This window comes from Etheostoma spectabile, chromosome 16, assembly GCF_008692095.1.
Source record: "Etheostoma spectabile isolate EspeVRDwgs_2016 chromosome 16, UIUC_Espe_1.0, whole genome shotgun sequence".
Classification (NCBI taxonomy): domain Eukaryota; kingdom Metazoa; phylum Chordata; class Actinopteri; order Perciformes; family Percidae; genus Etheostoma; species Etheostoma spectabile.
This window is the reverse complement of record NC_045748.1, coordinates 14,242,862-14,257,946: the sequence shown is the minus strand read 5'-3', so window position 1 is coordinate 14,257,946 and position 15,085 is coordinate 14,242,862. Positions and strand designations below refer to the sequence as shown.

The following is a 15,085-nucleotide window of genomic DNA, read 5'->3' as shown; positions in this document are numbered from 1 at the left end:
TTTTTAAATAAGACCAGTTAATAAGAAAGTGAGTAGTGTTTTTACCTTGTTTGCCTTCACCATCAACCCTACAATCATTTGCTTCCCGGTCTCCATGAAAAATGTGCGGTGAGTTTCATCTAGCAACAGAAGCTGGAAAAAAAAAAAAACGTTATCGGCCTATTTTTTGTGGTAATTTCTTTATGTGGTTCAAAAACCTTCCTCAGGGGGTGCAGGAAGGGACTGATAAATGCAAACTACAATAACTCTCATGGACCCAAATGAAATATACCATACAAGCAACACATCCACTAAAAAAATACTCCAGCAATTATCCATGTATGCCATTCAAACCACTGGATTTAATCGCTATGCAAGAGCAGAGGTTCGACTGAGACTGAAGAACAAAGCTAAAAATCAAACATAGTGACAAAAGCGTCATTCATTTCTCCAAGCGTATGGAACACTGTAAGCCATCTCTCTTGATTGCAGCTGCTGTCTTTATATTTGACCTCCTAGCATCTGTCTTGATGTTGCTTAAATAAAGAAACCAGACTCAACCTGCCTGTGGATGCTAAGACTACACTGGCACACAGGCAGCATATTAGAAACAAAAGGTGTGTTTGAGTGTGCCTCGAGGTTTCTACCAGGGTGATATTACGTGCACTGTGAGATCAGAGATGAGAAATCAAAAAAAGAGAGAAAAGAGAAAACATTAGGAGAGCAACTACAAGGACAGCTAAGACCAACCTAGTCCATGCTCCTCACTTATAACCAATATGATTACTTTTACAATCTACCCCAAGCTATTGACCACTAGCAGTTCTACACAGCAGTATTTTGATGAGGTCTGCAGTTTTTAAAACATTAAAAAGTGTCTATCACAATAATAGCAATTATGTCACATTGGTAAGTCTTAGGAACTGAAACAGACCTGGAATGCTTGTCTCACACATTGAAGTTTAGCAAGGAAGTCCTGGTCACCAAAACATTCAAGTAAGTCAGTTCTGGTAAAAGAAAGGAGAGAGAGAGAGAGAGAGATGAAACATTGACATATTTTCGTCTTATGAAGTTTATATGGCAAATGTGTAAGCGAACAATTATCTATTCACACATCCAGCAGACACGGAGCAACATTAGCATTCATGTGGAGTCTAGCTTTTAGCTTTTAGCTCCTTTTAGCTCCGTTTTGGTTTCTACCTTCCTGAGAGAAACATCTCTTTAGCTGCTAAATGCTTCACTACTATCACAGAGAGTAACTGCAGAGTCGGGTGAGAACGCATTTCTCTCCAGGTTTGTCCCTACAGGCAACTACTTTGAGATTACAAATACTAACTTAATCCACAAGTGTAAAAGTTTTAAGTAGTGCAGTTTTAGGTATTTACATGCAGTAGTGTTCATTTTGTCACCTATTTTTTTCAAATATCCTTGTTAGTTTTAGTCATATTTAGTCATTCACATGTTTTTTTGTTAGTCAAGTCTTTAGTTGATTAAAAGTCTTGTCTAGTATTAGACAAAAAAGAACTCAGGTAACTTAGTCAAGTTTTAGTCAAAACACTTTAGTCTTTATTTTTAAATAAATTATTTCTGAGATTATTTCTGATAAACATTTCAGTCAAATAGATACATAAATACAATTGTTGAATGATTTTTGATGAATGCAACTTTGTTAAACGCGTCTGGTTTTATATTGAGCCGGACATCCTCCCTCCCTCCCTCCCCCCCTACCTACATTGTTTCGTCAACAATAATGCATGTTAATTTAGTCTTAGTCAGCGTTTTTGGACACTGGTGCAGTCTCGTCATTGTCTCGTCTTCGTCATGGGAAAAGAGTTTGTTGACGAAGATATTTAGTCTCGTCTGACAAAATGAACACTAACATGCAGATGTTACACTTCGCAGTTACCTCAGGGACCTATAGGACACTTTGCCCTCCCGGACCAGAGACAAGGCTTCTTCATAGAGAGCTGCTGGCTTAAGTGGCTGGTAGACATCTTCTAAAGACATGGCATCAAACAGCTGGACAGACAAAACACACAATCCTAAGTGTACAGTCCACAAAGGTTTTATACAGAAAAGCAGCAGATCGGAAATGTAGAAGTATCTGTAATTGATTCAAATACTAAGCGGCCCTGTGAAATCAGTGACTTCCATTATATATTCTTGTTTTCTTTCAGCCTTTAGAGGAAAGGAACTAACCTCTGCAGCCGAGAAGAAGGACTGGTCAGAGGTAACAGTAGTCGCATCATCATCTTGCAGTCTATGGAAACTCTCCACATGAGGTAAGATAAGAGTTCCTTCACTCTCTGCCAAAGGAACACCACAAACTCTGACTGACAGGGCAAGAATCAAAACACAAATGTACTTAACAGAAACATTAAAGGTGTGCCCCACTGTGAAAATCTGAAACCCCATTACTACCGATAAACACCAGACTGTATGAAGAATACATCAATATTGAACAATAAGTTCTTTTTTTTGGCAGCGCAGCTCTTTTGTTCTTCAAACGTGATTCTGTTATCCCAATTTGTTCTCCTTGATTTCATGGATAGATAGAGAGATATATATCTACATGTCTCTTACCAAAGTCTGCCAGCACACTGTCTGTTGGGATACTGCTGCCAAAGTCCTCTTGTAGGTGGTATGCCCTGTGCAGTAGTGTCTCCAACTTCTCAGCAAAACCTTTATTACGGGTTTCAACCTATAATGAAGAGGGAAGTAGCATAAAATAAAACAATTTTCCGTTCAATTTAATTTCTTTCAATTGTACTGTATTTGTGCTGTGTCACCAACATCACAAATACAATAGGTAAAATCCCAACTGCACCATAACACACAATGCTGTACTCAAAAGGTGCTCTAAGCGATTACTTCTTGTTGACGTTAGAAAGTATTTCCAAACAAAACGAGACTAGCTTGCCCCTCTTGCCGTTTGCAGACCCTGGGCTGTCTACAGAGACCACGTTTTTTTACAGTGTGTTCTGAGGACAGGCAGCTTGCGGATGGGAGGAGATGTTCGCTGTATGTGACAACAAATGTTCTAGCCTAAAACACGCGTGTTATCGCTTAGAGCACCTTTAACCCAAGTCTGTACTGGTAATTATTGTTTGATGGTTACCATAGAAAAGTCTCCACACGCTGCCCCTTGCAGAGCGAGGCTGTTGTTGCTGGAGGTCGAGTCTGTGTGAGGCCGAATATTTAGGGCCTGTTCCCACTTTCGTAGAGCTTCTTCAAACAGCTCCATTCCTAGCAGGAAAAGAGCGATAACACATAACCTAACTGTTGATTTGTGAGCTAGAAAATCTAAACTTTGAGCTCAAAGTCACAACAAGTAGCATCAAGGTGCAGAGCCCGTTGTTATTTCTCAATGGTTTCAGCACTGGGGAAATGTCTACTTTAACAAAAATATTGCTAAATGCAGGTATAAGTGGCCTGAGACGGTACGGTTCTAAAACGGGGAACACAACCCTGATAAATTGAAATTTCAGTTATGCAGGGTAATCCAAATACCAAACAACAGCACCCTGGGACCATGGGTTCAAAATTGATCTGATTATAATCTAGATTATCACCACTGGTTTTAAATTACAATACCAACAGCTGGAAATGAATGCTGCCTTCACACAATGTGGGAAATACAGTCGTTTATTAATGGCTACCGCAACATGATAAAAAAACTGAAAAATAACTTTTGTATAATATTCAAGATGCAAAGATTATAAATCGTCAGCACATGTAAATATTTTCCCTTCTCATTCTGCCAATGCAGCATTTGTTTTTCATCAAAAGAGATGAGTTTGTTTCTGACTACATGTACCAAACAAATACTAAGAGGCAAAGTACAACTTATCTCCCTGTCCCTCACACAAAATCTCAGGTAACACAGCAAATAATGTGGCCGGGTTGGCTCAGTTGGTAGTGCAAAATGCCCCCAAAACTAAATAAAAACACAGCAAATAATGTCACTACATCTGACATAAAGCTTGTGTACTACTTTTTTATAAAACCAGGGGTTACAGTAAATACCTACCCATTATATAGAGATTCTCTGCATTAGCATCCTCTATTGCCCCCAACTCTTCCACCACAGGCTCCGCTTCCCAGGGGGTGGATGGATTGGCAGATTGATTTGGAGAGTTTGGGACCCGCGTCTTTGCCAGAAAAACACAACACACAGACAACAGACAACACACAACACATTAGGGAATGTGGATTAAAGAAAATTATAGGCAAAATTACATAGACTTTGTTGTAAATTGTAAAACTAACAGATGCCAGGCTGTGTGAGGAACTTGAGTGTTTACTGGGGGCCAGGGAAGAAATTCCACTCATGGTGTCATTGCTCCGAGTGCTGGGACTAATCATCTGTCGGCCAGTAAACGGGCCTGTGGAGAGAAAAACACATTCTCTTGAACATATTTCTCAGTTGATGATGATACACCAGTAACCACAAAGAAAAATTATCATTTCAAAATTTCCATTGGGACTTTTTCTCGAAGGCATTAAGGCACACCTCTCTTTAATGATGAGGGTCTTCCTGTCCTCATCAGCGCCGCAGGTATTCCCACTGTCTTCTGCCCCTCCTTCCCTTGTGCTACCTGCTTCCTTTTTCTCCCCCGCCTTTTCAGTTGGTGAGCGGTGAGAGCCAGAGCTACACTGCCCAGTGCTGTGGCAAACAACACCTTCTTCAAGTTGGGAGTAAGTTTTAACTGAGAAAATATGGACTGAAAGGAGAAAAGGCAAATATAAACTGTCAACATAAAGGGATCTACTAAACATACATTTAGCCATTATTACTTGTTTTTGTTGAAGGACTGTAGATATTGCTTGTGTCTAGAGATAGAAAACTTATCTGTACAGTATAGGCAAAGTAGTTTACCTGCCCAAATGTGGAATAGAGAAACACTGGTATCTCAGCAACAGTCATGGCCAAAGCCTGGGCGATGGACATCCCGTCTGCTCGTTTGACTGACATCTCAGAAATTGAAATGCCTTCAGGCCACAGCTGTCGGAAGCTCCTTCACATTTAGCCTAAGCGAGGTCTCGTCTCTGGTCTGAGATCAGCCAGCTCAGGGCATGCTGAGGAACGATCTGTTGTCATCCACTCTTGAGCTTGTACTGCACACTCGCCCAATGTCTGATTGTAGATGTATTACCCTATAATAGATAAGACATGAGTTTTACAGTCTCCACCTTTAAAAAAGTACTTAACATTGCACAGGCCTTGTAAAGATAAACACATGGCATCAATAGACACAGTTGCAGCAGTGTTGTTGGCTCCAGGGCAAAACTCTATAAACGGACACAGAATCAACTTGCAAAGGTCCAGGGTTTAGGCAAACTCGCATTTACAGCTAAGCAGCAAAGCAACTTGACATTCTGCCAGCTATTCACCTATCTACACTGTCTGGTATGCGGCCAGTCGACCAGCCCGCCCCACACATGCTGTAACGTTGCAAGGCAAACACCACCCCGTGCTGCTTCAACAAGATAGACTGGCTGACTTTTTCTCTCTTTGGAGCAAAACTGACAATAAAAACAACGAATGATATACAATATAAACAATCCTTTTTTCCAGTCAGAAAGGGCAATTATTGATAATGGATGGGCTGCTAGCTTAGAGACTAGCTAGACTGAAAGGTTAGCAAGCTAGCTGTTAGCCTATGCAGGCACCTGAGACCCTTCTACGTCTCTTTAAATTTCACGTAAAACACACATCAAGTCTGAGCTCAGTCGCTCTTAAAAATGTGGCTAATGACGGACCAGAATTAGCACTAGCAGCCCTCATTGACAGCCCTCAGAGGCGAGCATGCTAATGTTAGCTAGCCTAGCTCAGTCTCATCTGTCACTTCTATAGACAGTTAAAGAAGGTCACTTCAGATCACAGCATCATCCGGTCAATCAGACATTGGCCGTGGGGATTTAAACTGACACCTTAGAGGCTTCAGTGGCTCTGTGTACACAACTAATAACATAATCCATCACCTAGGTACATACCGTAAGCATCTAATGCGCCCGGGAAGGACATTCCCGTCACAGTCAGTGAAGCCGCAGCTTTTTGCTCAGGGGCGATGCATTAGGAACGTAGATATATTGAAGCCACCATTAGCCAATGGATCGAGGAGTGCTTTGATTCTTAACCAATCGGATGGAAGGTGGGCGGGAGCAAGTTCTTTTACAGTCCAATCAGGTCGTAAATCAAAGAGCATAGTTCCTGAAAGGGTAAAAATCAGAAAGTCAGAAAGTTTCCCGTTGTGCATATATTTGTAAAAGTGTCATTAAAATTCCATGAAAGACATATAATATATTATATAACGACATGCTTAAGAACCTACCAATTAAAAAGCAGGTTTTTTCTTTTCTTTTTCCTCCTGGGATATCAAATGGCATTTTGGCCAGTATTTTGCAAAAACTAATAGGTAATACAAATACGAATAGTAATACTCTTTGTGTGCTTTGTGCTAGTCTCCTTTGTTATAATTATAAATGTTATAAATGTTATAAGCAAGCAAGCAAAGACGCTCGAGCCCAGCCTTAGTAAAGTATCGTAAATAACGTTTTTTTATACACAGCGGGCTCGCTTTTTTAGTTGTGGAAAGGTACATTTACGAGTGGCACCTGAAGGCGACGTTATAAAATCGCCACAGGTGTGTTAAACTCACCACAATAACCTAAAGACTGATTCTGGTTTTGGCATCTACTTTTCAAAATAAAAACAAATATTAGCCTGCCCTATATAGCTGGGCTGTAAATAGAAGTGCGTTGACATCTCTTCTGTATTTTTCAAATCCTATTGTACGCTATGATTTAAAGACAGGTTTTTGCATGAATGTGTATCAAAAAATGCATATTTGCTTTTTCCTGCCTGAGTGTTTATGTGTTGTGTGTTAGAACACACTTTTGTTATGAAAAGTCGGATCGGAAGCCTTGTCCTGGATAGAGGAATGATGAGTGCGTATTTGGTATTTATGAGACGGGCTCGAAATCGTCGTCTTCTAACAAAACGGGTGCGATAACCCTATGGAGATAACAGTAGATCTACAGTAGATGACTAAACAGTTTTAACAGTTAATTCATATGCTATTGATTTGACAAGAATAGTATAATAGTGGCACTGTTCGCCAGGCAATGGAAACTAAACTACACGGAAAAAAAGGACACCGGATTTGAGAATTGACCGAGAGCATCCATTTAAATCTGTAAATATGAATTTAGTGACTCTTCAAAGGCTGGGCTCTCGCCTTCTGCCTCAAGTAAAACGGCTGGAAAAATGAGTGTAGTCGGGCTCCCTGGAGAAGGGCTTTCCCAAGAGCCTTGACATGAAATATCAGGTACGAACCGGTTATCTTCTTAGACTGTCTATGGTTATTTCATGTAGTGCGAGCAACGTTAATCAAATATTAGATGGACTTCCTGTAAATGTCCGGATGAACACCCACCAACCCTAACCCGCTCTGTTTTACTCCACCCCCTCGAACAATACAGGAAAAACACTGCTGGCTATGCCTGCTCAGCCTGAGCCTTCTTCTGTTGTTTTTTCTTGGACATGTGCTCATACGGGACTTTCTATCGCCTGCCAGGCAAAGCAACGGGCTCAGAGGCTACACGAGGATCGGCCCCGGCAGCATGGATCAGGTGAGAGGCAGAGCTGAGGTTACACAAAGCACTGCGTCATAGCGCATTAGTTAATGGTGACCATGAAAAGGATTTTAGACCCTTTATGATAAAAGTATGTTTTAGTTCTATATATGATATTAGGAATAGGGCCAAAAATAAACATGAATGAATCTGTCAATTGGTTTCTAGATTAATTAATACACTTATAATTTATTCAATTTACGCTTAAGACCAAGAAAAGTAAATGCTCTCTATCTAAAAGCTGGACTTGGGGAATGTTGGGCATATTGCAGTTAATGAGTTGTTATTAAAGAAGTAATTATTTTTATTTTATGTATCATAGTTACGGGCGCCTGTTTGCTGTCCTATTCAAATAAAGTCCTAAAAGGCCCGAAAAATAATCTAAAAAAAATACGGTTATAATTTATCATTTGTTTTGCCTCCGTGTTATTTCTGACTAGTTGCTTCATCAGTGCAGATGTAGTCACATGAAAAACACATACATAGCACACCACTACCTGTGTATAATCTAACTGTTGTGTTGTTGCTAGAACCACTGAGGGAGGTTGTAACATTGATGGCTCTAGTGATTTTCTGCTAAGATAAAAGCAAAGATATCAGACAAGTGTTGGTTTCAACTTTGTTACGTAAATCAGACATCAAATACGTATTTTGGAGCTTTTGATCAACATTGACAACAATCAGCAGGCTATGCTAGATATTTAATTGGGGCAGCATAGCTTCTGAGCTATAAAACAATGAACTCATTGTATGTATGAAACCCACAACAACTTTCTTATGCTGTCCTCTTCCTCTCAGTTCCTGCACATGCACTGCAGCCAGTGTGCCTTGGTCTCCAGCTCAGGTCAGATGCTCGGAGCTGGTCTTGGAGAAGAGATAGACAAAGTCGGATGTGTGATCCGGATGAACAATGCCCCCACACAGGGCTTTGAGAAAGACGTAGGAAACCGCACCAGTATTCGGGTTGTGTCTCACACCAGCGTTCCCTTGTTGGTAAAAAATGAGAGCTATTATTTCCAGCAATCAGCAGGAACCACATATGTGTTCTGGGGTCCTGAGAGGAAGATGCGGCAAGACGGGACTGGATATACCTTCAATACTCTTCTGAAAATAGCAAAGAAGTATGCAAACGTCAGAATCTACACTGTGACCAGAGAGAAGATTCAGTACTGTGATGGTGTGTTTCAGAATGAAACTGGAAAAAACAGGTACAGTATGAGTTTAGCGTCACCAGTCCAATAAATGAAAGCCTTGGCTGATGCTCTTGATTGTTTTTCATGCATTATATTAAAGTAAGAGCCAGTGGTGGAGGAAGTATTCAGATGTTTTACCTAAGCAAAAGTACTAAAGTAAACTCCCGCGTTGAAAAGGTTACTTAAGTAAAAGTATACTTAAATGCATCAAAAGTAGAAAAAGCTGAAAAATGTTCCCCGTTAATGTTATTACTCATCATTAACATAAAAGCCGTCTTTTACTGTCGGACTTGGTTGAGGAGAGATGGAGCTTATGTTTACCTATTTGGAATAGGTCTCCAACTAATGATGATTTTAAGTTAGGCTATGGATTAATCGGTGGATTATTTTCTCAATTAATCAATTGAATTTGTTTGTTTTGTAAAATCAGAAAATGTCCCAGTTAGAGAGTGAATGCCGTAAACATATTCTTTGTAAATCTTCTTTACAATCATTGCCTGAAAGAACCAAGCAGGCCCACCTTGTTGCACGGTCCAAATTTACTTCAAAATACAGGAAATAACTAAACAATTTATCAAAATACACGCAAACTTTACACATTTAGACAATAGGACATACCACTATGTATTGGGGCAATTTATAATGAATATACTGTATAGTAACATAAACAGTAACGGTGCGTTGTGCAGTTAATGGTCTCGGTTTAAGAGGTTTAAATAAGTTTTTTAAGAACAGATGTTTGGTGTCTTACTCAGAATGAAGACGGGGGCGTTTCTCAGTACTGGATTCTTCACAATGATTCTGGCTATAGATATGTGTGACAGCATCCATGTCTATGGAATGATTGATTATAACTACTGCAGGTGAGACGTTTTACATAATAACCCAATTTCATGATCTATACTCCACCTCCATCTTTATTTTAAGTATCGTAAATTTACTTCAGCTAACTCTGGTTCTTTATTTCTTCTGACAGTCGAGCCAATCACAGTGTCGTTCCCTACCATTATTACGAGAGGAACCGAATCAATGAGTGCAGGATGTACAATGTCCACGAGCACACACGCCGTGGGGGTCATCGTTTCATCACTGAGAAGGCCATCTACGCCAAATGGGCAACACGGCACAAGATGGAGTTTAAACACCCCTCTTGGAGCCTCTAAGGACGAAGATATTAAAACCATGAAGTTCTCCTGATGTTCCATGACCCTACAGTGGTATTCACTTGTATCGGCTTTTGATCATCATTGCCGAAGATTTCAGCGATGTCTAATCAGAGACTTTATCAATGACATGGCATTGTTACTCCTGGACCCTAGCTTCCATTTGAAATTTTTTTTTTTTACCAACTCAACCATTTTTTTTAGCAGAAAAAAAGTTCCATTTGATACAAGGTCATCATGGCTAAAATAATCTGCAGCCATAAGTATAAAATAATGTTTTAGATGTACCAGATGTATCAGCATTCAACTGGTAACAGGTGGTAAATTACCACTTTCAGTATTCCTAAATACTTACCATTACGTATAGCCAAACATCAGTATAGTGATTCCAAAATATTAAGCAACACAATACTGCAACACAAAGCAGTAAAACCAGTTTAAACCAAAGCTTACAATTTTTTTTTTCTTTATACCTTTATGCCTTGACTTTCTGTTTGATTCTGCACAATGTTTTATTTTATGCTGCAATCAAGCTTGCCGCTACAATATGCACCTTAACTCCCTCAAACAGGAAGTGTGTTGTTTAAGGATGGAACTAGTGATTCATTTCAGTAGCGATTCATTCATTCAGCAATTTTTCTCAATTAATCAATTATTAATTTGAATTGTTGGTCTCGATCATTGGTCCAAACGTCATTGAATTTACAATCATACTAGACTAAGAAAACCAGCAAATAATCACATTTGAAGGAATGACTCAAACGATTAATCGACAACCAAAACAGTTGCTGATTGACTTTCTGTCGATAGACCTCAATTAATTAACTGACTTATCGTTTCAGCCCAAATATACAGCAGACAAACAACAAATGAACATACCGAGTCATGCTGTTTCAGGCTGCTACTTTCTTCTTCATGAACTACTTAGTTTTATTTTTGTAAGGTTTGATATTGAAGATTTATGCTCATTTATGCTGGAGTTTGTTTTAAGGCGATACAATACCAGTTAACACTTTAAACCGGTGTTTCTCAAATGGGGGTACATGTTCTCCTAGGGGTACTTTGGAATACTGCAGTGGGTGCGAGAGATTTTTACAAGAATGCTAATTTAAAAATATGTCAGGGAGGGGGGTAAGAGAACTGGATAAAAGATAGGGGGGTGCTGGACTAAAAAAGGTTGACAACCACTGATAAATACCAACCACAGAGCAGACAGTACTGAAATGTAACTGCAGTGTGGTCTACTGTTCACTACTCTGTCTTCAGCACCACAGACAGCCATTGATATACAATCAATGGCCAACAAACAGTATTAATTACAATGAGCGAGAATTCAAACAGATCTTTGTGGTTAGTGTGTGTTATCTGTGTTCGAGGGGACGAACCCTCGGACCAGATTTCTCGGAACGCTGATGGGAAACTGCACAGCTGAATCGGTGGAAGTTCCACCAGTGTGTGTCATCCTAAATCTCTGACAGAATAGGAATTTTGGTGTTTTAACTTTGAATGTAATTGGTCCAATACCATAAACACAAAATTAGTTACTTGTCTTCAGACATCTGCTGGTACCCCTTATGTTTTGCTGCTTGTTCACTATGAAAAACATAGCACTGCCTTTTCAGTCGCATAATGCTTATTTTGTGGCAAATTCCAAAGACTGGAATAGAATTTGCACTGCTGAACAAACTACTGTGTCAAAGTATTAACTGTGATTTACATACTAGACAGGAATTGTTTCAATTAACATGTATTATTAATTACTTTTTGGTTACTTTGGTTTGGACTTTGTTGTGCAAAGTGCAAACTTGAATGTAAACTTGACCACTGGTTACAGCAGATGGGAGTCAACATGAATAAATCTGCTGACAGTCTGAGTGTGTGAGTTTGACTTCGTATAAGAATATTAGACAACTGGTCTTTATCTCTGGCCTTCATAGACCACTTGAATTCAGTAAAAGACTCTACACACCCTTGGTCCACCCACACACGTGTTTTCACTGATGCAACTTCTTTGCAAGACAGTGTGGGCGTATACAAACTGTGCTGCACTGATAGTTTCACACTTTTATTTTCAAATTAATTTTAATATAACCCTCCGGTTGTCCTCGGGTCAAATTTGACCACTTTAAAAAAATGTCTATATCTAAAATATGGGTTTCTTTTTAACCAAATTACCACAAAAAAAAAGACTGGATTCCATACAACACTCTTTGCAAATACAATTGATCACTTTCATTCCTGACTAAACTCATCTGTACGTTTCTCTGATCTTAACTATTAATCAAAATGATTCATAATTTCTGCTTTTTAACTCAAATATTAGGTATACTTCTATATAAATCACGGTTATTGACCATAAATTCCAAAAAGTAGCGTAAAACTAGTGGTAGTACGGTGGTGTGGACAACACAAGGGATAATAAAGAAAATGCAATGTCTATATGTTAGATAGAAAGACAGATGGATGGATAGATAGATAGATAGATAGATAGAAAGAAATGTTTTTTCTATTAAGTAGGGTGCATAAAAAATTTGATAAACAGAACAAAAGTTGAATAAATAGAACAACGACAAACAAAGCAAATGTGAATTAAAAAAAATATGTAAGTTTTAGAAATAGGTAGAGGGGGTTTACATGAATGGACAAAATAAATCATCTTAGATCAAAAACCTTGATGATTTTCATGTTTTCTTTCCCGCTACAGATAAACATTGTGACTAGTTTTCACACAGTGGATTCAGAGTTGGTCACTTCTCTCACTCATCACTGTTCTACATCATGTTTTGAATAGCAGGAAAGTGGGGAGAAAGGGAGAGGAAGGGGGAGGAAGGGGGAGGAAGGGGGACGGCAGGTAGCAAAGTGCCGCGGGTTGGGTTGGGTCGGATTCGAACCGGGACGCTGCCGTGGAACATTCTACCGGGTAAGATAGAGGTCGACCCAAACCATTACCTGTATATTTATTAATATTAACGGTCTATGACCCAAACGCAACCCTCACTGTGCTGCATTGACAGACGTGGTGACGTCAGCGAGTGGTGCAGGAAGATGGGGCACGAGAGAGAGAGCCAGACATCATACACTGAGATGGCAACGACTATGAAACGGTAAACGCTGGATTAACACTGGTGTCGATTATGGTACGGTGATATATCATGTTAGCTAACATCTTAATCATATCAGCGGGGATGTTGTTTAAAAAAAATGTAAGAAAAAGGTACGTCACCAACGAACGCAGACTGGCTGCGTAAAAGATGGTTTGTGTGTTAACACAATAACGTTAAATTGCCTTATGTTTTCATAGCGTGAGCTACGTAAATATGAGCTAAAACATAACTGGCAAGGATATGACACTGCAATTAATATATATCGTTATATATTAAGCAACTACATACGTTTAAACATCGCTGTGATACTGACGTGTAAAATGTTGCTAAACATTTGGCTAAATAGTTATTAACGGTTCCTAACATTTGCATTCGGATTTTAGTCTCTGTGTTTTTGTCTCTTCCTGTCAGATATGATGACAGACTGGCACAGCCAGTGTGCTGGTACACAGCCTGATCATCAGACAGCATGGGGTTAAAACTCACTGGCAAGGTAAGAAACAATCTACAGGAGGGTGTGGCACTCAGAACCCTTGCCCCTTCATCAGTATTATCATTATTATCAGCCAGGGCAAGGAGTATTACATCCATGCAGTTATTATCATTCTTAACAATTAATATTGGAGGAAGTATTCAGATCCTTCATTTACAAAAAATTACACACTGTAAACATACTAGTCATAAACTTGTGTAACTTATGATGACTTATTATACCTTAATGTTTAACCAGCATATTACTGTTGTGGAGCTTTTAACATTTTTTTGTATATAGCTGCAACCAATGATTATTTACATTATTATTTACATTGTTATTTACATTAATGATTAATCTGCTGATTATTGTCTGATGAGTTACCCAGTGCCCAAAGTGACATCTTGTTTCGGCCACCCGACAGTCCAAACCTCAACATTATTGTATTATAATTTAAGATAATGGGTGGCCCGGTGGTGCAGAGGTTAGCACTGTTGCATCATAGCAAGAAGGGTCTGGTTATAGCTCATGCAGGGACAGATCATTTATGACAGGAAATGCTGAAAGGAAGAAGCTGAAACCATGAAGGGTTGGACATTGTTGCCTGAAAAGCTCAAATTTTATAGACTGCTGAGTATTTCAGTCTTCAAAAATGCACTTTTTATAAGCTCCCCATAGGTTTCGGATGTAAAATCTACATTTGTTAAGTGACTACAGCTGTTAAGTTGTGAAGTGTACAATATTTCCCTCTAAAATGTAGTAAAGCGGAAGTGTAAAGTGGCACAAAATTGTAATAATTAAGTAAAGTACAAGTAATTGAGTAAATGTGCTTAGTTCACCACTGTTGTTTCCTCTGCAGGGACAACAGAGCCATAGGCTGGTGATCTTTGCAGCCATCTTCGTCCTGATGACACTCCTCATCCTGTATGGCTCCAACAATGTCAACGATACAATTTATGCTCCCTTTCACGTGGCTACAAATTATGCCGTCAAGGCCACAGATTTGAAGAAGTGGTCCGGGAAAGACGGATATGTGCCATTACACGGGAACAAGGTACTTTATACCTTGGTAACAAACAGAAATGTGTTTTGATGTGTAAATCCACATACGTTTGCAATACAGTATGTCATTGTGTTAGACAATGTTTTTGTCACTTAAGGACAGATTTAGATTCAAGTGTACATGCTGTTCAGCTTGTTACTGTAGATCAGTGAAGGATGTTGTGAAAACGTCACTGCTGCACTGAGCAAATGTAACTTCAGTACTTTACATGGAGCAGGAAGTCAGTAATAGGAACAACCTACAGGAAGTGGTACTGTGCCCCATTAGAAACTAAACTTAGGCTATTGCTACCAGTGAAAGGCTATAGGCATGGGCCTCCTTATCACAACATTAGGCTTCTGAAGCTTATGTAAGAAATGACCAGGCCATTATTTAAAGTGCTCATATTATGCTTTTTCCCTTTCCTTTATTGTGTTAGATATCTTTTTTGTGTAATAGGTTTACAAAGTAAAAAAGCCCAAAGTCCCCCCCCC

General features: G+C 39.3%; 3 protein-coding genes across 5 annotated transcripts in view; 2 read left to right on the top strand and 1 right to left on the bottom strand.

Moving 5' to 3' along the window:
- Nucleotides 1-6,193, bottom strand: part of miga2 (mitoguardin 2) — a 9,252-nt gene extending 3,059 nt beyond the window's left edge. Inside the window, exons 1-11 of one of the 2 annotated variants that reach the window (XM_032538782.1) lie at nucleotides 5,977-6,193; nucleotides 4,859-5,136; nucleotides 4,493-4,703; nucleotides 4,249-4,364; nucleotides 4,010-4,130; nucleotides 3,098-3,225; nucleotides 2,563-2,680; nucleotides 2,179-2,312; nucleotides 1,886-1,998; nucleotides 914-986; nucleotides 46-132 (exon numbers count right to left, since the gene is read on the bottom strand). In XM_032538782.1, the coding sequence (XP_032394673.1) occupies nucleotides 46-132; nucleotides 914-986; nucleotides 1,886-1,998; nucleotides 2,179-2,312; nucleotides 2,563-2,680; nucleotides 3,098-3,225; nucleotides 4,010-4,130; nucleotides 4,249-4,364; nucleotides 4,493-4,703; nucleotides 4,859-4,954 (1,197 nt within the window). In that variant the 5' untranslated portion in view covers nucleotides 4,955-5,136; nucleotides 5,977-6,193. The remainder of the gene's footprint in view (nucleotides 1-45; nucleotides 133-913; nucleotides 987-1,885; nucleotides 1,999-2,178; nucleotides 2,313-2,562; nucleotides 2,681-3,097; nucleotides 3,226-4,009; nucleotides 4,131-4,248; nucleotides 4,365-4,492; nucleotides 4,704-4,858; nucleotides 5,137-5,976) is intronic. The other variant, XM_032538783.1, reaches the window with a different exon arrangement.
- A 752-nt stretch (nucleotides 6,194-6,945) lies between these two features.
- Nucleotides 6,946-11,847, top strand: st6galnac4 (ST6 (alpha-N-acetyl-neuraminyl-2,3-beta-galactosyl-1,3)-N-acetylgalactosaminide alpha-2,6-sialyltransferase 4). Its single transcript, XM_032538791.1, has 5 exons — nucleotides 6,946-7,310; nucleotides 7,465-7,614; nucleotides 8,416-8,825; nucleotides 9,566-9,673; nucleotides 9,787-11,847. Exons 1-5 carry the CDS (start codon nucleotides 7,299-7,301, stop codon nucleotides 9,971-9,973), a joined length of 867 nt encoding a protein of 288 aa, XP_032394682.1. The 5' UTR covers nucleotides 6,946-7,298; the 3' UTR covers nucleotides 9,974-11,847.
- Nucleotides 11,848-12,987: 1,140 nt separating this feature from the next.
- The window catches only part of st6galnac6 (ST6 (alpha-N-acetyl-neuraminyl-2,3-beta-galactosyl-1,3)-N-acetylgalactosaminide alpha-2,6-sialyltransferase 6), a 5,052-nt gene continuing 2,954 nt past the window's right edge, over nucleotides 12,988-15,085 (top strand). Inside the window, exons 1-3 of one of the 2 annotated variants that reach the window (XM_032538789.1) lie at nucleotides 12,988-13,077; nucleotides 13,489-13,570; nucleotides 14,409-14,603. In XM_032538789.1, the coding sequence (XP_032394680.1) occupies nucleotides 13,547-13,570; nucleotides 14,409-14,603 (219 nt within the window). In that variant the 5' untranslated portion in view covers nucleotides 12,988-13,077; nucleotides 13,489-13,546. Of the gene's footprint in view, nucleotides 13,181-13,486; nucleotides 13,571-14,408; nucleotides 14,604-15,085 lie in introns of both variants that reach the window. The other variant, XM_032538788.1, reaches the window with a different exon arrangement.

What these genes read in the sequence shown, in the direction of transcription:
- st6galnac4 (XM_032538791.1), top strand. An exon ending in GCCCCGGCAGCATGGATCAG is followed by an intron (nt 7,615 to 8,415) that starts GTGAGAGGCAGA and finishes TCTTCCTCTCAG; the next exon opens with TTCCTGCACATGCACTGCAG. An exon ending in AATGAAACTGGAAAAAACAG is followed by an intron (nt 8,826 to 9,565) that starts GTACAGTATGAG and finishes TGTCTTACTCAG; the next exon opens with AATGAAGACGGGGGCGTTTC.